This window comes from Cherax quadricarinatus, chromosome 37 (assembly GCF_038502225.1).
Source record: "Cherax quadricarinatus isolate ZL_2023a chromosome 37, ASM3850222v1, whole genome shotgun sequence".
Taxonomy (NCBI): domain Eukaryota; kingdom Metazoa; phylum Arthropoda; class Malacostraca; order Decapoda; family Parastacidae; genus Cherax; species Cherax quadricarinatus.
In genome coordinates this window covers 12,891,246-12,917,040 of record NC_091328.1, presented here as the reverse complement: position 1 = coordinate 12,917,040, position 25,795 = coordinate 12,891,246, and the positions used below count along the sequence as shown (strand labels likewise).

General features: G+C 42.8%; 1 protein-coding gene across 1 annotated transcript in view; it reads left to right on the top strand.

Moving 5' to 3' along the window:
- LOC128703071 (uncharacterized) overlaps positions 1-25,514 on the top strand; it is a gene marked incomplete at its 3' end in the record, with an annotated part of 179,402 nt that extends 153,888 nt beyond the window's left edge. The window contains 1 exon segment of the mRNA XM_070091726.1: positions 25,024-25,514. Within this exon segment, the coding sequence (XP_069947827.1) occupies positions 25,024-25,514 (491 nt within the window).
- Positions 25,515-25,795: the final 281 nt, after the last annotated feature.

Below are 25,795 nucleotides of genomic sequence, written 5' to 3'. Positions count from 1 at the left end.
ACCACCGAGGCTTTGCCGCTTCCTAATGTATATGGTAATGAATTCAGGGACTCGTCTACTACGAAACTAATGAAGCTTAGGCTTCAGGGGCCCCTAATCACGGATGGGCCACCGGAACCAACTTTAATCCACATTTCTTAAAATTTTGGGTCTACTGTATGAGATGGATTTTTTTTAAATAATCAAATCCAATACAGAATAATAGTTATTAAAGTATCACGTAGGCCTATCCGTTGCTGGTTGCCATGGTGACCCCATAACAGCTCAAGCTTCAGGGATCCAAAAATGTAGGTCCACCACTGGTAATGATGACACTAGCGTCCCTGTGGCACTGTCGAGTCCTTCCTTTTAGTGTCAAGCATCTGGAGGTAGTGGGAAGGATGGAGGTAGTGAGTGGGATGGAGTTGGTGGGAAGGATGGAGGTAGTGAGTGGGATGGAGTTGGTGGGATGGATGGAGGTAGTGAGTGGGATGGAGTTGGTGGGAAGGATGGAGGTAGTGAGTGGGATGGAGTTGGTGGGAAGGATGGAGGTAGTCAGGTGTGGAGGGGTGTCAGGTGTGGAGGGGTGTCAGGTGTGGAGGGGTGCCAGGTGTGGAGGGGTGCCAGGTGTGGAGGGGTGCCAGGTGTGGAGGGGTGCCAGGTGTGGAGGGGTGCCAGGTGTGGAGGGGTGTCAGGTGTGGAGGGGTGCCAGGTGTGGAGGGGTGCCAGGTGTGGAGGGGTGCCAGGTGTGGAGGGGTGCCAGGTGTGGAGGGGTGCCAGGTGTGGAGGGGTGCCAGGTGTGGCGGGGTGTCAGGTGTGGAGGGGTGCCAGGTGTGGAGGGGTGCCAGGTGTGGAGGGGTGCCAGGTGTGGAGGGGTGTCAGGTGTGGAGGGGTGTCAGGTGTGGAGGGGTGTCAGGTGTGGAGGGGTGCCAGGTGTGGAGGGGTGCCAGGTGTGGAGGGGTGCCAGGTGTGGAGGGGTGCCAGGTGTGGAGGGGTGCCAGGTGTGGAGGGGTGTCAGGTGTGGAGGGGTATCAGGTGTGGAGGGGTGTCAGGTGTGGAGGGGTGCCAGGTGTGGAGGGGTGTCAGGTGTGGAGGGGTGCCAGGTGTGGAGGGGTGTCAGGTGTGGAGGGGTGTCAGGTGTGGAGGGGTGCCAGGTGTGGAGGGGTGTCAGGTGTGGAGGGGTATCAGGTGTGGAGGGGTGTCAGGTGTGGAGGGGTGTCAGGTGTGGAGGGGTGCCAGGTGTGGAGGGGTGTCAGGTGTGGAGGGGTGCCAGGTGTGGAGGGGTGCCAGGTGTGGAGGGGTGCCAGGTGTGGAGGGGTGTCAGGTGTGGAGGGGTGCCAGGTGTGGAGGGGTGTCAGGTGTGGAGGGGTGTCAGGTGTGGAGGGGTGCCAGGTGTGGAGGGGTGTCAGGTGTGGAGGGGTGTCAGGTGTGGAGGGGTGCCAGGTGTGGAGGGGTGTCAGGTGTGGAGGGGTGTCAGGTGTGGAGGGGACAGTAGGAGTGGATGCTGGAGATGTGTTCCCCACTTGCTTCTTCCCAACATTTTCCCCTCAGTCATTAGAATGAATGCTTCTCCGAGTTGCTTCTTTCTCCTCCCGGTTCATCGTGTTTCTTGTTTCCCCTTTTATTCTCTCCTCTCGTGTCATGTCTTTCTTCACGTAAAATATGGGGAATTTTTTCAAGTCTTTGAGCAGACGTTGCCTTCCTTCCTTCATTCCTTCATTCCATCCTTCCTTCCTTCCATCCTTCCTTCATTCCTTCATTCCATCCTTCCTTCCTTCCGTCCTTCCTTCCTTCATTCCACTGTTGCGAACCTCAGTCTTCCCAATTCTTAGTCTGACATGTTACTTGTCATTTCGTTCCCTGCCTCTCCGTTCTTTCCTGAAGAACACCCCCAGGAACACCAACAGTCTGAGTGATCCGAGACTGAACTTCGATTGTCGGACGGAGAGTCGAACTTGCACCACTCCTTCAAGCGAACGACTTGTGCGGGTTTTCCACTGCTTGAAACAGCAATATTTCATCTTGCAACACAGCTATAATCAGTCTTGCAACACAGTATTGCAATAAAATAATCAATCTTGCAACAGCATTCTAACAAAAACATGTCTTGCAACACAATCTTGCAACACAATACTCAGCTTTGCAAGGCAACAATAATCAATCTTGCAACGCAACAAAATTTTGCAATACAAAATCAGTCTTGCAATTCAACGATAATCAATATTTCACTGCAACAGCAATCCATCTTGCAAAACAATCCTGCACTAAGACTACTTGTAGTACAACAATCTTGCAATACAAAATAATCTTGCAACACTTTCCACCCTCGCATATTATTATACTTTTGATTCCCTTTTTTTCCAGGAACACAAATTTCAGGCAACACACAACACTCAGATGTTGGTGTGTTCCTCGACACAACACCCAGGTGTTGGTGTGTTCCTCGATACGACACCCAGGTGTTGGTGTGTTCCTCGATACGACACCCAGGTGTTGGTGTGTTCCTCGATACGACACCCAGGTGTTGGTGTGTTCCTCGACACAACACCCAGGTGTTGGTGTGCTCCTAGGGGTATAATAAACCCGCTTGCCACTCCACTTATCCACCTTGTAATAATGTTTGTAGAATTATCCCGCAGTATGCTAGGTAAAAGGAAAACAAGTGCAACTAATTTAACGTGTTATTATGACAGCAGCTCGACAGAGCTCCTGGGGAGTGAAAAGTTGCTACAATAGAAGTGATGCGTTAGATGCACCTACGTCCTTGAACACTTATCCATATTGTTTTCTTACAGTGAGGTGAGTGTAGTGCGGACACACGCAGCTTCAAGTCTCTCTCTGAGATGGTTACTGCTGGCTACCCAGCCATGAGTGTGTGACATGCCCTACACACACTTTCCACTGGGTAACTACCCCTCGCTGGACTCTGGTTTTACATGTCCTGTGACATGTCATCTGCCGCTTTCACGACAATTCTCTCTCTTATCTCCGTATTTCCGTTTCTCGATAACAGTCCTGTTTTCATCTCCCGTTTTTGTAATTCTCTTGATCAGCGACTATTCTAAAACAGTGTGTTTCCTGTATGTTTGTCTTCTTTCCCTTGTGTATGTGCTCACAAACACCCATTGTTTTACGACTAAAATGAAAGGTAACTCATCTGTTTTGTTGTGTAATTATTTTCCACACAGATGTTTGGAAAATGTAATTTTTAAGCCTCTTAATGCGGAGTGTCGACGATCCTCTCCAGTCTGTAGCCAAGATTTATGGTTCGTTTAATATGCTTGTAAAGTCTTTACTCAGTTTTGTAATCGCTAAAATGTATTCACTGTACGCGCTCGTGTCGTTACAGTGCTAGTGTCGTTACAGTGCTAGTGTCGTTACAGTGCTAGTGTCGTTATAGTGCTAGTGTCGTTATAGTGCTAGTGTCGTTACAGTGCTAGTGTCGTTGCAGTGCTAGTGTCGTTACAGTGCTAGTGTCGTTACAGTGCTAGTGTCGTTATAGTGCTAGTGTCGTTACAGTGCTAGTGTCGTTGCAGTGCTAGTGTCGTTACAGTGCTAGTGTCGTTATAGTGCTAGTGTCGTTACAGTGCTAGTGTCGTTGCAGTGCTAGTGTCGTTACAGTGCTAGTGTCGTTACAGTGCTAGTGTCGTTATAGTGCTAGTGTCGTTACAGTGCTAGTGTCGTTGCAGTGCTAGTGTCGTTACAGTGCTAGTGTCGTTGCAGTGCTAGTGTCGTTACAGTGCTAGTGTCGTTACAGTGCTAGTGTCGTTACAGTGCTAGTGTCGTTGCAGTGCTAGTGTCGTTACAGTGCTAGTGTCGTTGCAGTGCTAGTGTCGTTACAGTGCTAGTGTCGTTACAGTGCTAGTGTCGTTACAGTGCTAGTGTCGTTGCAGTGCTAGTGTCGTTGCAGTGCTAGTGTCGTTACAGTGCTAGTGTCGTTGCAGTGCTAGTGTCGTTACAGTGCTCGCGTCATTACAGTACTAGTATCATTACAGTGACCGACACTTCATATATATATATCATGACTTTGATTCTGTCTCCTCCGGGTTAAGGAAGATCTAACCAGAAACGAAAGAAGCGCAGTTCAAACTTTGTGTGGGTCGTTTTTCTCTACGTAGAGCTTTAGCAAGTCGTTGACTTGATTAAGCTCTACGTAAAGCGGCTCTTCACAAGTGTCATTTCTCCACTGCTCCCGGCAGCATGCCCTTTGTATATAGGTCAGACCAGGTCAGCTTAGGTCAATCCAGGTCAGCTTCTCAGGATGCAGCGCCATGTCGTACCATAAAAAAAAAGTTTTCCCCGGCGTCTCAAAGCTCTTCATAGAATCTTATCAAAACTGATGGGCCATAAAGCCAGGCAGGGAGGCAGCTGCACCTCCAATACCAGTGACGAAAAATAGCAGCAGCAGCAGCAGGGTAGTAGCACAGAAAGCAAAGGTGTAACCGGGAAAGGCGGAGCTGAGGCACGAATGTTACCTTTGACATCAGCAGCAGCAACACCATCAACAGCAACAATATTAAGAGCAGTAGCTGTTACAACAGCAGATGTTCTGTCCTTAGCACCTGCAGCAGCAAAAGCAGCAGTAGTAATGCCACTTCGACTATCCTTGATAACCACATAAAAACCAACAGGAATACTAATAACAGCAGTAATAATGCACTACAACTATTCCTGATAACCACTTAAAAAATCCAGCCGGGATACTGACAGCGGCAATAATAATACCACTACGTCTGTTTCTGATAACCACATAAGAACCAAATAAGATACTAAAAGCAGTAATAATTCCAACACTACGACTATCCCTGATAACTGCATAAAGACCAGCAGGGATACTAACAGCAGCAGCAGTGTTAACTTCAGTAGACGTTCTACCCTTAGCAGCAGCTGCAGGAGCGGCAGCATTACCACTATGACTAACAGCATAAAAACCAGCAACAATGCCATTAACAGCAGAAACAGTATTATCGTCAACAACTGCCACAATTACAGCAACAATTCCAGTAACAGCAGCAGCTGCACTAGAGTACAGCAGCAGCAATGGGACCACCGTATCTGTGAAGTACCAGATCAACAAGGCTGTGATGGCTATGTGAGCCAGCAACCAGCTAATAACAACAGTCGGGTAGAGAAGGTAATCATCCAGAAAGCCTAGCCTCAGGTCTGGCTGCGAGGTTAGAAAAAATCCTTGAAATTGGTCACAGGTACACTGCATGTCTTACTTCCAGGGCTCTGGAAGATCAGAATGTAGTCTGGATGGCTGAGAAACAATCTGAAAGCCTTAAGACAAACTGTAAGCTTGGGAAAAATCTCTTGGAATTAATGAAGCACAATTTGAAAACCAGTATTACACTGTAAGGAATGAAAACCGAAACTTGGTAATGAGTAATCCTAAAGGATCGTCTGGAATTGCTGAAGTCTACTGGTAGATTGAGGCTTTTAAAACTTTAGTCACAGTTGTATCATATATACTTGAAGCACTGACCCTGTGAGCCCTAAGACAGCCTGTCTGCCCAAGTCCGGTATAGAGACCCAAAGACCAAGACTGTCAGCCTGAAAGCCTAGTGCCAACACCCAAAAACACAAACTGTTCGCCAAGAAGCCTAGTCTCAACCCAGAGACAAGAACTGTCAACCTGGAAGCTTAGTTTCAACACCTAGAGACACGAACTGTCAGTCTAGTGTCAACACCCAGAGACACGAACTGTCAGCCTAGTGTCAGCAACCAGAGAGACAAACTGTCAGCCTGGAAAAGCCTAGCATCAACACCCAAATACACAACCTGTCAGTCCCGTACCCCAGCCTGGAAAGCCTTGAGATTATTACTTGCGAGGCGTAAGTCTTGCCATGGTTCCCCTTACTGCTGTGATGGCCCACTGGGAGGTTTATGTGGTAATAATAGGTATTATGATTCGACTCGTGTGGGGAGGAGAGGAGAGATGAAGAACTCTAAGAGTGAGAGCAGGGAAGAAGGGAAGTGGAGAGCGAGGGTCTGGAAGGAAGGAACGCGGGATGTAGAGTAAGGGTCATTAATGGAAGCGAGTGGGGGAAAAAGTGACGAGAGAGAGAGAGAATGATAAATGAGAGAAGATGAAGGTAGTGAACTAGCCAGACGGGAGAGCCACGAAATTCGAGGTGAAATTTAATTTACGTAGCGAAATGGTCACGCACAAACAACCTTTAAAGGGTCAATAATATCGCATAAACAAAAGCATAAAATAAAGAAGCAGAAGTTACAGATAAAATTGGCGTAATGGAAACAAGAAAGTTAAAGAGGGGAAAAATAGATAAAAGGAAAAAACAAACAGGGAGAAATTGGGGAAGTGAAGTGTACAAGATACCCAGGAAAAAAACGAGGGGACTGATGTAGGGAGTTAGAATTAAAGGGAGGACGGACGACACCAAGGTAAGAGAAAGGGAACAAAGGGTAAAGAAGAGAATGTGAAGTGTATGGAACTACAGGCAACATTGTTGCAAAATGTATTTCCGTGTGCAACATTCAAGGCTTGGTGGAGGCTCGTGTTGTAAGAGTGTATTTCCTGAAGTGTTAAACCCCGTGGGAATCATTCAAGGCGTGGTGTAGATTCGATCCTCCGTCTGCTAATTGTACCCCTGAGCTCTTGATCAGTAAATACGTAAACTCGAAAAAAAAGTTTAGCCTGTGAGGCTGGTAAGATATCTTTTGTAGCCTGTGATACGCTGCAGGTGTCAGGCAAACAAGTGTTATGTCGAGCCTGTGATACACTGCAGGTGTCAGGCAAACAAGTGTTATGTCGAGCCTGTGATACACTGCAGGTGTCAGGCAAACAAGTGTTATGTCGAGCCTGTGATACACTGCAGGTGTCAGGCAAACAAGTGTTATGTCGAGCCTGTGATACACTGCAGGTGTCAGGCAAACAAGTGTTATGTCGAGCCTGTGATACACTGCAGGTGTCAGGCAAACAAGTGTTATGTCGAGCCTGTGATACACTGCAGGTGTCAGGCAAACAAGTGTTATGTCGAGCCTGTGATACACTGCAGGTGTCAGGCAAACAAGTGTTATGTCGAGCCTGTGATACACTGCAGGTGTCAGGCAAACAAGTGTTATGTCGAGCCTGTGATACACTGCAGGTGTCAGGCAAACAAGTGTTATGTCGAGCCTGTGATACACTGCAGGTGTCAGGCAAACAAGTGTTATGTCGAGCCTGTGATACACTGCAGGTGTCAGGCAAACAAGTGTTATGTCGAGCCTGTGATACACTGCAGGTGTCAGGCAAACAAGTGTTATGTCGAGCCTGTGATACACTGCAGGTGTCAGGCAAACAAGTGTTATGTCGAGCCTGTGATACGCTGCAGGTGTCAGGCAAACAAGTGTCACGCGACCACACCTAGCAGGTGTCATGTATTATTATTATTATTATTATATTATATGCATGAGAAAGCGCTAAACCCCAAGGGATCATGCAGTGCCTGAGGAATGGGAGCAACTCCGTTAAATCTATGGTGAGGATGGCTCCCATTCTTTAGATCAAGAGCCCTTCGCCAGCATCCCAATCCACCCTTTGCGATGGGACGGGGGGATGCCATGATGTTTTTGAAAGGCTCTTGATCCAAGGAATTGGATCACCAGCTCTCTCTCTCTCTCTCTCTCTCTCTCTCTCTCTCTCTCTCTCTCTCTCTCTCTCTCTCTCTCTCTCTCTCTCTCTCTCTCTCTCCCCTCTCTCTCTCTCTCTCCCCTCTCTCTCTCTCTCTCCCCTCTCTCTCTCTCTCTCCCCTCTCTCTCTCTCTCTCCCCCTCCCTCTCCCTCCCTCCCTCTCCCTCCCTCCCTCTCCCTCCTTCCCTCCCTCCCTCCCTCCTTCCCTCCCTCCCTCTACCCCTTCCTCCCCAGCCACTGTATAATCCTTACGGATTCATCACTACCCTATAAGCATAATAATAATAAAAATAATGATAATGAAATTACAGTGTCACTGAGTGATTCTACAGACAGTATCTTCCGTCTTGAGACAGTCACTGCCTCAGTGAAAACGTCCTGAGGAAGACACCGACAACGTTTTGTGAGAGACGTGTCCTGTCGGAACCGGGGAAAGATCACTGTCTTAGTCGTTTCTCGTTGACTTATCACTGGTACTTCAGTTCCAGACGTCGCACAGGTCATGATACCATGGTTCCACTGGATCCAGACATCATGGTACCATGATCACACCGGGTCAATACATCACACTGGTCATGGCATTCTGACATTCACTGAATGCAAGCGAGGGAGTTCTTGTAAGTTCTTATAAGTTCGCTGTTATGGCGCGTTCATCCTGCATGCGACTGACCCCTTAAAAATAAAAAACTGCATGTCGTCTCGGCCAGCTGGAAGCACAATTGGCTGGAGCCCCTTAGTTGTGAGTCGATAACTCTAGAATCGATCTAGTTTACCAGGTACTGAGGCTTTCTGTCATTTCAGAGTGCAGCTGCGGCCTTCTGACGTTTCAGAGTGAAGCTGCGGCCTTCTGACGTTTCAGAGTGAAGCTGGGGCCGTCTGACGTTTCAGAGTGAGGGTGGGCATACTGGGAAAATTACCCAGTTTATGGGAACTCCTCAGATCAACAGAACTTCTTTCACCTTCAGCTGTTAACATCATAGGATTGCCACTTGTCATAATTGATTGTTCTCGGTCTTCATTCTCTCTAAATGCTATTCACTATCATGTTTGACCTGTGCTTGAACATTGTACATAGTTGTGAGTAGAGTATACATAAATTCTGGTGGTAAAAATGTTATATGATATCGACAGGCTGTTGGAAAAAGTTTCGGTCCTGGGACATTCGGAGTGACAAAGGACCCAGGATCGAAACGTTTCTAAAAAAAATGCCCCAATGTTGGCATTTTTGCGTCTTCATCCAACACAAACTCTAGTGTTGGAAATATGAGATCAACTACCAAGTTTTGTGATTAATTTTTCACTTTTGATCAATCTCTGCGGCGAGCTGGTTCACAGCTCGACCTGGTATTACATCTTTGAGTTCGTGATAGATACCAAGACTGTTACCGTAATAGATACCGTCGGGTAGACTACTATTATAATCAGAAAGAAGCGCTAAGCCACAAGGGCTATACAGCGCTGACCGTCGGGTAGAGACTTCGCACTGTTCAAGATATCATGGTCAGGCAGGTTTTCATGCCTGACTCAATGTTCATCCATTAAACCTCTCGCTTGCCAGCCCTTTTATTCAACCGTCCGCCCTGAGTCCCACCGGCTTGTGTACTTCTGTCCACCAACACGGCTTTCTGCTTCTTCAGAGCGAAGGAGCCGGGATGATAGTCGGATTTCTTGCATTCTTCATCTGACACAAGACACTCGAGGGTAACTGATGCAGGCTCAGTGGGATGCGCTGGTAGACCACGTGAGAGTAGAGCTTACACACGATGAGCCGAGATATAATCCGGTGGAACCTGGGAAAGCAGAGCTCACCCAGGATAAGCTGGAATGATCACTCTCATCTTTACTTTTTTTTCCCCTGCTGACTCCTAGTTCTTCAGCTTTCTAAATTGTAGAGCTGAAAGATTCTAAGTTAGTACATAGTGTTCTCTAGTGTGTGATCAAGATTAGAACAAATAAGAGTGTGATGAACTAAACTCTGTACAATTTAATTTGTACACACAGATGTATACACACACAAAACTATATATATATATATATATATATATATATATATATATATATATATATATATATATATATATATATATATATATACATTGATGTTTATTTAAATTAGTCATTAGTGTAGGTTTGTACACATAAATATATATATTATATATATTATATATATATATATATATATATATATATATATATATATATATAATGTCGTGCCGAATATGTAAAACTGGTCAATTAGCAAGAACTCATTTAAAATTAAGTCCTTTCTAAAATTTTCTCTTATACGTTTAAAGATACATTTTTTTTTCATTAATGATAATGTAAAAATTTATAATTTTGCACCAAAAGAATCTTAGAAAACGTACCTAACCTTTGTGTAACAAAATCAATTTATTTTACCCTAACCTAACTATATTTTTGATTTGTTTACAATATTTTAATACTAAACAAACACAGTGAAATATATTTTTTTCGTTAGGTTCAGAATGATTTTGGCCAAATTATTGCATACACAAATTTTCACTTGTCCTATATGGCAAGATGAGCGTTGCTATTTAAGCCAAGATCGCAAGTTCTGCCTATTCGGCACGACGTGTATATATATATATATATATATATATATATATATATATATATATATATATATATATATATATATATATATATATATTAGGGAGAGAGAGAACAGAAACATACAATGCTTGATATATCTGCTGACTTTACGTTTATAGTTTTAAGCTGTCATCAGTTAGCGACCTCCTCCACCTCATATGGAGATCTTACTATTACACCTCCATAAACCACGTACCATAAATGGTATAAAATAAAACCCGCATTGTACTAAACTTGTATCTTCCCCCTACCCCCCAACCTTGGTATTGTGGGTAATGAGAGTACCATCCTGGTGTTACGTAAGAAGACTGGATGCTACCTTGACCGTCTTGTCACTCCTTCAGTGTTTTACTCTTACCGTAACTATAAGTTACTGTACCTGTTACTTTTTTTAATTAACTTAATCGTAAACTCTGTCAAAACTTATGACATTAACTTTAAACGAGACTTTGTTATTAATCTGCCTTTACCCGTTACTATATGTTTTATTTTTGATGTATTTTTTGAGTCACTTTGCATACTATCACATTCAGTGTAACCTGCTGTGTTTGTACGCTTTCTCACACCCATTATGTCTCCGTTTCTTTTATCAGTAATTCTCTATAACTGACAGCGTCTGCATAGGCAATAAGTTATCACTTAGTGTCAGTCAGTCATATAAAAGAAACTTGTGCACACGCACATTATATATATATATATATATATATATATATATATATATATATATATATATATATATATATATATATATATCATCTGAGAGAAAAAGGTTTAAATGCCATTTAAATACCAATTAAGGTGCTAACGTGTCTGGAGGAAAAGGAGAGTTGGGAAGAGAAGAATACAAAGAATTAGAAAGAGGAGGGGGGAGGTGTAGAAGAAGAAAGAGGAAATGAAGGAGAGTTCAACTTTAAGTTTTAGATTAAGTTGGACTGGGTAGTAGACCAATACTCCTGTTGTTGTTGTTTCTTCCCACCGGTACACCATTCACTGTACCTTAGTTGTCATGTAAGCAAACTTGTTTGTTAGTTTACTCTCGGTCTTTGAGCTGAGAACCAGTGCAGTTAAGTTCTTTGAGCTGAGAACCAGTGCAGTTAAGTTCTTTGAGCTGAGAACCAGTGCAGTTAAGTTCTTCGAGCTGAGAACCAGTGCAGTTAAGTTCTTCGAGCTGAGAACCAGTGCAGTTAAGTTCTTCGAGCTGAGAACCAGTGCAGTTAAGTTCTTTGAGCTGAGAACCAGTGCAGTTAAGTTCTTTGAGCTGAGAACCAGTGCAGTTAAGTTCTTTGAGCTGAGAACCAGTGCAGTTAAGTTCTTTGAGCTGAGAACCAGTGCAGTTAAGTTCTTTGAGCTGAGAACCAGTGCAGTTAAGTTCTTTGAGCTGAGAACCAGTGCAGTTAAGTTCTTTGAGCTGAGAACCAGTGCAGTTAAGTTCTTTGAGCTGAGAACCAGTGCAGTTAAGTTCTTCGAGCTGAGAACCAGTGCAGTTAAGTTCTTCGAGCTGAGAACCAGTGCAGTTAAGTTCTTCGAGCTGAGAACTAGTTTCAGAGTTCTTTGAACTTAGAACTAATGTGGTGGAAAGGTGGTACACCCGTAGGGGTCATACAGGGTGTGGGGGTAAAAAATAGGAGGTACTCGGGGTATGATCCGAGGATGGGTAGATTAGCTCCACTCCTTGGGATCAAGAGCCCTTCACCTGCGTCATGACCTCCCCCCCTTCAGAAGGGAATAGTTTGAAGAGGAGGAGGAAGAAGAATAAGAAGAGGAGGAGCAAGAGGAAGAAGAGGAAAAAGAAGTGTAAGAAGGAGGAGGAGAGAAGTTAAAGACGGGAGATAAGGATTAAGTAGAGACGGAACAAAGAAAAGTTGGAGATGATACGAAAAGAAGAAAAGAGAAAATAAAAGAAGGAACAGAGGGAATCAGACAAACAGTGAAAAGGACGAAGCAGGAAAAAAAATAAAAAAGGAACAAGTAAAAGACAAAGAAACAAAAATATAAACAAAAGCTCTAGACACGGAAGGCGGAGAGGAACGAAAGTAAACAAGAAACAAAAGAAAAAAGTAAACCCACACTGCTCTTGTAAACTCCTCTGAAGTTCTTAATATCAGAGAGCGCTCTTTAGAGCGCCTCCGAAGGATGAGAGCCTTTAGAGGCGGCGGCACAGCTCACTGAGCTTAGGGCTCACGAATCTACAACTCTGAGCTCTGGGACATGATGTAGAGCTCTGGTGCGCTCTTGAAAGTGATGTAGAGCTCTGGTGCTCTCTGCGACATGATGTAGGACTCTGTTGCGCTCTGGGTCATGATGTAGAGCTCTAATGCGCTCTGACGCATAATATAGAGCTCTGAAGCTCTCTGGGACATGTGGAGCTCTGATACGCTCAGGGTCATGTAGAGCTCTGAAGCTCTCTGGGACATGACACAGATTCAAGAGTAATAACACATATGTATTATTGCAACACTAAGTATTGTTATATGTAGTATTATCATAGTATGACACATATTAACGTACATAATAATACACATGCACAATATCCATAATATGTAAAAAAAATTTAATATATATATATATATATATATATATATATATATATATATATATATATATATATATATATATATATATAACGTGAAAAAATAATTTGGGAGAGGGGAAAAGGGAGATGGAAGAGGGGTAAAGGATGGATGGAAAATGGTGGATATGTGGAGAGTGAAGTAGGAAGAGAAAATGTAGTAATGATAAAGAGATGGGGAGAGGAAAAGTAATGAACGGGTAGGATAGGGAGAGGAAATAGGGAGAAGCAAATAGGGAGAGGCTAGAAGTGTCAACATATTAGGAAGGCTAGAAGGCGGGATCACTAATAACCCAACAAGTCATTCATTAGGTCAGTTTGATAAGTTAGTTAACTATGATAACTTAGTAAATTAGTCCAATTTACCAAGTTAATAAAGTTAGCCTTGAGTTATTGACGCAGAAACAAAATTCTAACTTAGCTTCCTAACTTTGAGGCATCATTGTTAAGTTGTTCATTATAACACTATTGTTCACTATAACAGTATTGTTCAATAACACATTCACTACAACGATATTGTTCACTGAAACAATATTGTTCATTATAACAGCAGTGTTCACGGTAGCAGTATTGTTCACTATAATACATTCAGTAACAATACTGTTCAGTAAATCAATGTTCACTATAACAGTATTCAGTATAACACAGCATTGTTCACTATAACACAATATTGTTCAGTAAACACAGTATTGTTCACTATAACACAGTGGTGCTCACTATAACACAATATTCACTGCAACACAATATTGTTCACTATGACACAATGTTCATGAAATCCATTCCTATAATCCTTGCAGAAGTAACAAAAAAGGAACAATGCAACAGGCCTACTGGCCTATACGAGGCAGGTCCAAGTCGCCTTCCGGCTTTTACCACTGACCTGACCTATAGTCAGGACCAACTCACACTCACCCACACCCACTGATATATTTATTTAATATATTTTTAAAACTACACAACGTTTTAGCTTCTATGACGGTACTCAGGAGTTTGTTCCACTCATCCACAACTCTGTTACCAAACCAGTGCTTTCCTGTATCCTTCCTGAATGTGAATTTTTCCAACTTGAAACCACTGCTGCGAGTTGTGTCTTGCCCAGATATTTACACCCTCTCACACTAAGAACTCGTTCATTAGTAACGAAATCAATTTATAAATAACATTTATTAATACAGAAATAAGTGAAGTCCATTTATCAGCAATAAAATCCCTTTATGAGTGACGAAACCCCTTAATCAGCACCGAAATCCTTTTATAAGCTGCGAAACCCCTTTTATAAGTTGGAAAAATTCAGATTCAGGAAGGATATAGGAAAGTACTGGTTTGGTAATAGAGTTGTGGATGAGTGGAACAAACTCCCAAGTACCGTTATAGAGGCCAGAACGTTGTGTAGCTTTAAAAATAGGTTGGATAAATACATGAGTAGATGTGGGTGGGTGTGAGTTAGACCTGATAGCTTGTGCTACCAGGTCGGTTGCCGTGTTCCTCCCTTAAGTCAATGTGACCTGACCTGACTAGGTTGGGTGCATTGGCTTAAGCCGGTAGGAGACTTGGACCTGCCTCGCATGGGCCAGTAGGCCTTCTGCAGTGTTCCTTCGTTCTTATGTTCTTATGTTCTTAAATCTCTCTCTAAGCAAAGAAATCCTTTTATAAGCGATGAAATCCCTGTATAGGTAACTAAATGCATTAACAGTGACAATATCAAACTATAGAAGACAATATTCATTTCTAAGTGACGATATTCATTTATAAGTGACGATATTCATTATAAGTGACGAAATCCTGCTAAACCCGTCAGAATGGCTTTTAATGTCGTGCATCAATCAGCCTTATTTGATGCTCTCTCTCGCCTCATTAAGACTCATTAAAACTAGCAAAATGATTTTCATTAGCTTAGCAAGTGCTCTCCCCCACCCCCCAAAAAAGTCGGTTTTATAAACCTGAATAAAAAATTATGCCTTTTTTTCCGTGTTCTGATCTGTCTCTCTTGTCGGCCATGTTGGATGAGATGGTAAACAAAGATCAGCTGATGTATATCATTCGTCTTCTGGGTTGTTGATGTTTCTATTGTTAATGTTGTTGATGTTGCTGTTTCTGTTGTTGATGTTGCTGCTGTTGCTGATGTTTTTGTTGTCGTTGCTGTTGGTGTTATTGTTGATGCTGCTGTTGTTGTTGTTGTTGTTGCTGCTGCTGCTGTTTTCCCGTGATCCGAGGACATACGGTAGTGTAGGTACCTCTGAGCTGATGTCATTCTATTCCCCATTTGGTGTACTCGTCTCCACGAGCAGTATATATATTATTGTAACCAAGGACGAGTGGTATTTTATCAATAACAACACTGCGACTAGCCGAGGACTTGAACTTATGTCATTTGGCCTACCTCATGGTGAGCGAAAATCACACGACACTAACCCACTTTCATGGTTACAGTAATATATGTACTGCTCGTGGAGGCTAGTACACCAAACGGGAGTAGAATGAAATTAGCTCGTAGGTACCCACACCATCGTAAGTCCTCGGATCACGATAAAACAGCTAGCTCTGCTGGGTGCGTGATTCTTGTAGGATTGAGTGGTCCAGTAGGTTAAAACGTCATGGGATTTTCGCACACCATGAGGTGGGCCAAAGCGACATGAGTTGAAGTCCTCGGCTAGTCACAGTGTTGTTATTGATTACAGGGAGAGTTGAATGATAGCTGTAGGCCTTTCCTGTTGCAATCAACACAATCAGGAGCTTGCAATATTGAAGAAATGAGTAGGAAATCCAAGCAGATTAATGCAAACCCACTTAGAGACGAAGGTAGAAAGATTCCTGGGAAAAGTCATGAAGAATTAACCTGAGTCGTATTGAACAAGGTCTTGTGGCAAGCAGCGAGATTCTTGACCCTCAGCAAGTAATCTGGAGCAGTACGTGACACGGTGCCAGAATTAACACTGGACAAAGCTCTTGTCACGACCCCATCTTTAACCTGCTGTCTAGTTCAGGTGAACTGTATTGTACGAGAGACGCTGGTATACCTAGGAGGGCATAGGGATGAACAAATTTCGTCCCAGCATTAGGAAGCTATCTCTCTCTCTCTCTCTCTCTCTCTCTCTCTCTCTCTCTCTCTCTCTCTCTCTCCCCCTCTCTCTCTTTGCACACAACATATATTTTTTATTTCATTAATCAAACACTGATCACCTCAGGACGGTTGGACAAAAACACAGAAACAATGTTTTACAAACATTTACAAACACACGAGTGTGTCCTGCTCTCCTGGGACGCTCGTTGCAAACAATGCTCACCCCCAACTATTGTATTTTTCGTATGCAAATTGAGGACAAAATTCGGGACAAAAATTCAGAAGAAACGGGGCACCACAATACACATAATATTGTTGGTTTATATCTCATCTTTCCCACTCTCTCTCTCTCTCTCTCCCTCTCTTTTTTTTACACAGGGTTTGACAAGGTTACTCTCTCTCTCTCTCTCTAATTTTGCTGCTATAAAGATTACTGGACATAAAAAGTAGGTTCGAAACTATTCGTTCTTGAGAGAGAGAGAGAGAGAGAGATTATCTCTAGGGAAAAGGCTGAGTCTCGCACAGAAACAAATCATTATCTCCACTTCACGCATCGCCGTTTTCTTTCTTTTTTTTTTTTTTTTTTTTTTTTTTACTTTCTTTTTCTTTCTTACACTTTCTTCCGTTCTCTCTTCTTTAATTCGTTCTCTTATTATTATTATTTTAACTTATGTTATTAACAAATTATTTTTATAATTAACTTATATTATTAGAGTTATACTATTATATAATTATGAACTTACATAATTATTTTATCATTATTATTAAATTTTTGGGAATTGCTTAACCCGTATGGGTCATGTAACCCCTAATGAATGGTAGGGTCTTGGTCTGAGGAAGGAAAAGCGCTTCCAATGCCTTGGATTAAGATCTCTTCAATGACATGTAGGCCCCCCCCCATACCTTGAAGGTAGAGAGTATTTGAATGGGAATTATGGGGGGAATGAGGCGGAAAAAATGAGGGGTTTAAAGACAGGAATGGTGTGTGGAATTAATGAGTTAAAGAAAAAATATGGGGCAACTACCATACCATTATATACCAGAATAATAAATGGATAGGATGGAAAAAAAGTCACTACCATTTCCAGACACACTGGAAGGTATGGTAGGGAAGGGAAATGGGCCACTACCGTAACGCATTACAGAGTCGTAGGGAAAATAGTAACTACCATAGCTTGCCTTAATAGATAAGAAAAATCTTAACTACCATAGGACATGAGAAAAATGGTAACTACTATAGGACGCCATAAGAAAAATGGGAACTACCATAGTACGTCATAAAACATGGGAACTACCATAGCACATAAGAAAAATGGGAACTACCATAGCACGTCATAATAGATAAGGAAAATGGGGAACCCCCATTACACGCACCAACAGAATGAGACAAAGGAAAAAATGGGGTTGGTGCGATAGTACACCACAGTGGATGGTGATAGTTTGTCTCTCCCTGAGGAAACTGCTGTCAGATGGTGTAACTGCAAAAGCAGAGCTGTCTGCTGGTGTAACAGCAAAAGCAGAGCTGTCTGCTGGTGTAACAGCAAAAGCAGAACTGTTTGCTGGTGTAACAGCAAAAGCAGAGCTGTTTGCTGGTGTAAAACAAGCAGCAGAGCTGTCTGCTGGTGCAACAGAAGAAGAAGCACTCGCAAAAAAACCTTACTGAACGACAATTCAGGAAACAAAACCAGTTTGTTACCTCCCTCCCCCTTCCCTTTTAGCTGCTCTGAGACGGTTATGCTAAATGTTTTGTGTAGTTGTTATACCTGCCCAGTATTGCGAGCTGTTACTCCTTTAGCTGTTATACTAAGTTACGTGTATTGCAATGAAATGTTGATTAGTGTTGAGCTGAGAGCATAACAGGATTTAGGCTCTTGTAGTGAGAGCAAACTGACAGTAGAACAACAGGTGCTATGAATATTGCAGTAGCGTTGAAGCAACAACAGAACAACAGGAGCCCCCGTATCTCGTAATGTTAAACCGACAACGGAACAACAGGAGTCACGAGTCGTGTAATAACGTTGAGCTAGTAACCGAATTAACAGGAGCCCCCGAGTCTCGTATTGATGTTAGATCGACAACAGGAGTCTTGAGTCTTTCAGTGATGCTAAATTGACAACAGAATAACAGGAACTACGAGTCATCCAATAATATATGTTATGATGGATGATATGTTTGGTTTTAATTGTTTTATGGGTGATACGTATGATTTGATTGGTACTATGCATGATTTGATAGGTTAGTATATGTTGTTTGATGGGAAGTATGTATGATTTGACGGACATGTGATTTGAAGGGTGATATGTATGATTCGATGAGTCAAATGTGTGGTTTAAGGTATAATATGTATGATTTGATGGATGGTATGTATGCTAAATGGTATATATTATTACTGCACATAGTGTATATTCTATATTTATCCACACTATATTTATATGCAAATTGGACGTGTGATGAACGGTGAGCATAAATAAAAATTAATTAACAGAGAGAGGGACAGAGAGAGAGAGAGAGAGAGATATAGAGAGGGGTAAATAGTAATAGAGGTTACTGTAAATGTCTTCGTTGAAAGACAAGGGGAAACAGAAGGCCTCTCTCTCTCTCTCTCTCTCTCTCTCTCTCTCTCTCTCTATGTATCTGTCTCTCTCGCTCACACACACAATTTTCAATTGTTTTAATGTTTCACCTAGAAAAATATAATAACTTTAAACCTCATCAAATCTGTTATATTCGGTTGACGGCAAAATAAACACACAGTACTGCAATGCCAAGAGTAAAGACATACAACACTTATCAATCCTGTCAGCAGGTATAGTAGACCCTCTGTATAGAGCTTTATGTTATAGCTCTGTGTAGAGCCTAATGTTATATCTCCGGGTAGAGCTGCAACATGATTTAATAGAGCTCTACACGGGGCGAAACGTCAAACGTCCTTCTGTCATTCAAGTCTGCGATATCTGTCATACTGCTGCCCGCAGATTGAAGATATATATATATATATATATATATATATATATATATATATATATATATATATATATATATATATATATATATATATTCTAGTTATTCATTGTTGTATGTGTCAGTTCTGGTTCTGTTTCGCTGTAGCCGTTTCTCAAGAAACATGTGTAAGAAGATGCGACACTGTCTCGCATTCTTAAGAGACAGGATTCTGACCTCGCTGGTGCTGGATAGATTGCTTCATCCTCCAGGGAATTACCCCCCGATGTAATTGGTTTGCAACACGTCCTCGCACGCAACGCACCCACACGAAACGCACTCACAAGCAACGCACACACGAGCGACGCACACACAAAGCTCGCAAAAACAGGACTTAAGCAACACATTTAACTCACGCAAACCCTACCCCACGCAATGCACTCAGTACATGGAAACCCCATCACAAAACAACCGCAATGCACGTCACGTACACATCACGCAACACACGAAGCTCACGCAGCTAGTCTCTGCGCGAGGATTTGCATGGAGACTATTGCCATTGTTCCTGCCTGTATTTTTGCAGGGGTAGGCCTCTATCACACTAAAACCGTAAGGTGTTCAAGATCACAAGCCTCCCATCTCCCTGCGGCCCGATCCCAGGCTAGGCCTACTTGATATGATCAACCAGGCTGTTGGTGAAACGTAAGCACCACAGCAACTGAAGAAATAGATCGGGGATAGGCTTGAAATACGTGTATCCCAGGATACATTTGGATACGTCGAGACTCTGTAAACAGTCCACATCTGGGATGGATTGAAGCCTGAGTAATTTTGGATAATCTTGGTTAATCTCAAGGATTTGGATAATCTGTGTACGGGTATACCCAAAAGGACTCGGTGTCTGCTAATGTACCTATCTGATGACTATTGTACCTGCTGACTTCCTTATCTGCTACTCTACGTACCTGCTAATTTCTTCATCTGCTGCTGTGTGCATCTACTAATATCTGCTACCCTACGTATCAGCTGATTCTCGTATATGCTATTGTACTTATCTGCTGACAATTGCATATGCTGCTAGAAACGTCAAGTGTATCTGGCGAGCTGGTAGTCAACAGCCTCTCTGAAGGCAGCTTCCATCACTGAAGGCAGCTTCCATCGCTGATGGCAGCCTCCATCACTAAAGGCAGCCTCCATCACCGGGATGAATCTCGGGGAACTGTAAGACTTCATAGGCCGCAGTTTTACCGCAAGCATGAATAAGCACGACAAAGAAAGATTAAAACGTGAACATTCCGGATTATTTTGTTCCCTCCAGCCTCCCTGGCTCGCCACGGTGTTGCACGCATCAACTTTCGTTGTAGTCCTCCGTAACCCGGATTTAATGAATGTATCAGTATGGCGTATTTTTTTCATGTAACCTCGAGATTCGTGCGCAACTCACGATCTTAATGAAAAAACCTGAAGAAAATCAAGCAGGTTGATTTTGAAAAGAAGACAAGTCGCAGAATAAGCTTTTTAATGGGACAAGGTTTCGCTCTGTTAGGTCGTCATGTTGAAGCTTGACGCAGGGCGAAAAGTCGTAAAAAAGAAAAAAAGCTTGTTCTGGAACTTGCATGTTTTCTGATGCCAACAGATCATGTGGATCCAGACTCAATTCTTATTAAACAGGAAATTGTCCCAAAATGAACAAAAAATGCATTAGTAACAGGAATTTGTACTAAAATGAACAAAAAATTTATATTCATCAGGGCTGAGAGGGGGGGAGGGGGGATGTCTTTAGGGACTGACCACCTCAAAACTTTAAGGGTGATGGACTGATTACATCGTCTTCAAGTATCTTCTGCTTCTATCAACTTTTCTGTACTTGACTGAAGAAGCCTACTGTGTAGGCGAAACGTTTCATAATAAAGATACCTAACTGTTGCATATGTGTCTTACCTAACAACATCGTAGGAGGTAGAGCTACTCTTTCCTTCCTTCCCTCGGATCGAACCTGATTACCTTCCATATCCCAAGCGCTGTATTATCCTTATGGTTTTAACGCTTCCCCAATTATTAAAATATAATAACTCTGGATATGCTGTCTAGATGAGGAAAATGCTAGAGGCAATCTTATTACCCAGTTTCAAGAGTAGGTATGATAAGGCTCATGACTCCAGGATCTCGCCTTGCATTTTTTGCTCATATATAAATTTTATATTTATATATAAACTTGAATTTTATATACAAGATTTAAATTCTAATCAATACTAGTATACAGATTTATGTAATTTGTAAATGATACTGCCGCGCCATTCGTCTACGAGATAAAAGTACGTGGTCCGTGAATGGGACAAGGGTACTAGGTCCGTCAGATAAACTCTGATGACAACATTAGAGCGCTGAAGAAAAAAATTCGATAGGCTGATGCAGTAGTCGGAGAAGTGGCAGATGTTGTTTGATCGACAAATGTAAGATTCTTAGCCTGGGAGAGGAGAATAACCATGGCACTTATAAACTAAGTAATATAGATCTCACTCCAACTACGAATAAGATTTAGGAGTTCTGGTTAGTTAATCCAAACCAAAACAACAGTGCATAAGTGTTCGCTAATAGAATTCTTAGCTTCATATCAAGAAATATAGATAACAGGAGTCCTCAGAGTCCTTATATATCTTTAGTAAGTCCTCGTTCAGTTTACGCTGCACAGTTCTGAATTGAAATGCTCTGGAAAACATAGAAGGATAACGAGGTTTACCCCACGTATCTGAAATCTTTCCTACTAGGATAGACTGAGGGCACCAGATCTGCACTCTCTGGAAAGGTGGAGAATTAGGGGTGGATATGACTGAAGGATACAAATTGAAAACAGAAATAAATAAAGGGGATATAAATAACGTGCTGAAAATATCTAACCAAGACAGGACTCGCAGAAATAGATTCAAGTTGAGATTTAGAAAACGGTAAAACACTGGTCAGGTAACAGAGTCGTGAACGAGCGGAGGAAACGTATGAGTAGCGTCATTGAAGAGAACAAATTAGGAACCTTTAAAAATAGGCTAGACAAGTGCATGAGTGGGTGTGGTTGGGTATGAACAGGTCCTACCTAGCATGGTCCAGTAAATAAGTTAGACATGTGCAACACTTGGGTATCTTCATTGAGGAAACTTTTCGCCAGAGAGTGACTTCATCAGTCCAATACAAAGAATAGTGAGGATCAGAAGGCGATTAAGGTAATCAGACCCTTAGCCTGGAGCCGATGTAATTAGGCCATCAATCTTAATAAGAATACCGTATATGCCCGAAGGAACTTACATACTGCAGACAAGTGAGGTGAAGCAGTCGTAGGTGGTGTCACCTTAGACAAATCCACAGAGGAAAGTAGGTCATGCCTACAGGCTGGGCAAGCGTAGAATTTCCTGTATCAAGATCCCAAGATGTTGCTGTGTCTGACAGGAATGTTGACAGACGATATCCAAATATTACACACGTGTCTAATACATCAGCTTGTCGATTCTCTAAACCGTTTATCAACATGGGCCAGTAGGCCTGCAGCACGGCTCCTCCTCTCCTAAGTTCTTGTCCGTGCACGGGATAAGTGTAAGAAGTCCTTGCACGGGATAAATGTACGAGGTCCGTGCACAGGTTGAGAGTACGTGGTCCGTGCACGGGATGAGAGTACGTGGTCCGTGCACGGGATGAGAGTACGTGGTCGGAGCCTAAGCAGTTCCTAAAGGTCTTCTCTCTTTACAGGTCAACCATTATCGTGGTGAAAACTGAATGGACTCAGCTGCAGCGCTCACATCTGGCGCAGCACTCACTCACCTGTGTCAGAGAGAGAGAGAGAGAGAGAGAAAGCATAAAACATTTCTAAACGCGTCTATGTTTGGGATGATAACAAAAAAGACAAAAGTAAAATTTCAGTAAAGAGCCTCATTTAGGTGCACTAGGGTGGTGCAACACACACACACACACACACACAGTGAAGTTTGCAATGTGAAAGGAAGAAAACGTATAATTATCTTATCATTTTCTCAAGTAAATTGATCTTTAGAATACATTTTTCTTGCGGTCCACTTGTCTGCGGAGTGCGGCCCGCCTGGCTGCTTTAAACATTTCGTTTTTGCTTAATTAACACACATCATCTCCTGTCTTGTTTTGCTGAGGCTTGTTCAAGGAGAATGCTGACAAAAAGCACTATTTTTTTTTTTTGCCTTTTTGTCATGCAAGATCATTGGGGAAAGTGGACAGATTCGCGCAATGACAGTATGTTACATATACAAACTTACATAATAGCTCTGTGGATAATATATAAATATATATATATATTATATATATGTGTGTGTTATACATATTATATACATAATTTTACATTATAGCTCTGTGGATATACACACGTGTATCATATGATACACAGACTTGACGCAATTCTAGCTCTGTTGTGGGAATACATATATATTTAATACTCAGACTTATTTAATAGCGCTTTGGATATATGTATCGTTTGTTCCCTCCTTGTGTTACAAATTTAAATTTTTGTCAGGCAAATTTGAAACCGATTTGTTCGCGTGCTAAAATGACTTCGTTGAAAACCCTTTCATTTTCCATGAAGAGGCTGCCGGCTATCCCATTCCAACATTTGTCTTGAGTCAAGACTTTGTTAATGGCTCGGGCAGCCACAGATCAAAAGTTTAGCAACTCCGGCGAGAGTTACTGAGAGGATTGTTCCTCTCTCTCTCTCTTTTATTTGACTCTTGTTCCTCGCTTGATGCAGCATTATGTACAGCTCCGGATGTTTCTTATCCGTCAGTGGAAGAGCTTTGGGTGTTACAGGCGCATATCATGGGTGAGCGTTAAATCTTTATGGATCAATACAACGCACGTTGAATGAGATTCAATAAGATTTGATCTCGGGTAATGTATATAGTGTCCTGACAGAGAGGAGGTGCTTTGAGCTATTTTACATAAACGATCAGCTATCTGCAGTCGCCCAGGACTCGCTACGTGGGAGTAACTGCTCGTGTGAATAAATTGGAGGTGTTGATGGGGTCTTAAGTAAATGTTACTTCTTCGTTGTCTGGTCAGATTTAAGTTCGTTTCTGAATGCCACCTTTCTGACTGATTCTTGGATTGATTTATTACATGAACAATGGCTCTCCGGAGATGGATATTCCAGATTTCAGTCTCCCATTAATTTCAACCGTATATTCTTAAACGTGTGAGGAGTCCTCCCCATGGCTAGCTATGTATATACACTGAGCTGCTTACGTGACACCGTCACCCTGCATACCCACCCACGGTTGTGCGGCGGTGTTACCCAGGAACACTGACACCATCGTCCTGAATCCTCGCCCAGGGACGTGTGGTGGTGTCACTCAGGTCTTGGGACCTAATTTCGGTCCCAAGACTGAAATGTTTTCGTAAGATGCCCGAAGTGTTTCTTCTCAGGCGTCTTTAATCACCACCAAACAAAAATAAAAGTTTTACATCCACCTGGCTGTAAGGTAAGAAGACATTTCGCCCACCAGGGTCTTGGAGAACTTATAAAATCCCTGGTGGATAAAACGTCTTTTCATTAATTATAATCAAAATGAAGCGCTAAGCCACAAGGGCTATACAGGTCTTTTCATTAATATGCCATAAATTGTTATGGAATCAATAATCACCGACCTACTTGTCGGTGCATAATATACTTGACAGTGTATAACGTACTTATTGGTGTATTCATACACTTTTCGGTGTATTAATATACTTGTCGGTGTATAATAACGTTTACATATACATGTAATCCTCTTGTATATCAAAAGTCTTGAAGACACACATTGTATTTTTTTTTGCTAGTACCACATATCGCTGTGCAAACATTTATGAGGAGCATAACGTTATCAGAATAAAAGCTGGTTGTGCAGCACGTCATTGAGATCAGTCCTGAAGACTGATCTCAACGCAGCACGTCACTGAGATCAGTCCTGAAGACTGATCTCAACGCAGCACGTCACTGAGATCAGTCCTGCTGACTGATCTCAATGTCGTTCTGCAGACTGCAACTAGAACACCTTTAATAATAATATTTAATAATAATCTCTATGTATATAAGTACGTCATTCAGATCAAACTTATACCTGGAGTATATATGGTGTATTTCGGGGGTCAAGGCCCCCGTGACCCGGTCTGTGTCTAAGTGATTAGAACCCCATACTTGTCTTGTAGGGTAGAGTGACCTAATTTTGAGCTTTGACCTTGGCAGGTGGCCGCGGTTGGCAGGTCATGGATGGAGTGGGAAGACCGCCAGCGCCGTGATACCGAGGACTGGCCTCCCCCCCGCCCTCCAGATTTCCCCTCTTTCCCTGATGGCCCCTGGGGGGAGAGCCACGCCTGGGAGGAGAACGACGACCACCACCACGCCAGCCCCTTCGACGACAGCCCCTGGGAGGACTTCGCCTGGGGAGGGGATGACTTTGAATCCCCTGAGGGCGATGCTGTTGTGGATGGGTGTGAGTGTGGCGGCCCCCCGCCTCCAGTATTCCACCTGCCGCCGCCTCCACCAATGCCCAAGGTGCCCGAGGAGGAGGAGGGATCTGGGTGCGATGCCCCGCCTCCTGCTGAGGTGTGCCCCGCCCTCCTGGTGGCAGGAGGTGCCCACACACACCAAAGACTCCACCCACCCCTGGCAGCTCTGGTGGTCGCTGCTGCAACCCTCACTGTCGTCTTTATTATTGCTGCTCTTGTCTGCTGGAGGTCAGCAACACCTGGTCATACATACACACGTATACACATATACATACATATATACACATACATACACTCACGCATGCACAAATACACACATACAAAATAGTAATGTAAAATATCTGTTTCATTAATATTGTTTGTGTGAATTTCTACAAAATATTCCTTACAAGGGAGCGGGGAGCCCTGTGATACCCTCATTTTCCTTGGAATAAACCTACTTACCCCCCATTCCCCCGGCCTTATATGATCCCTTCACGTTTAACCAGTGATTTTTTCCAATTTAAAAT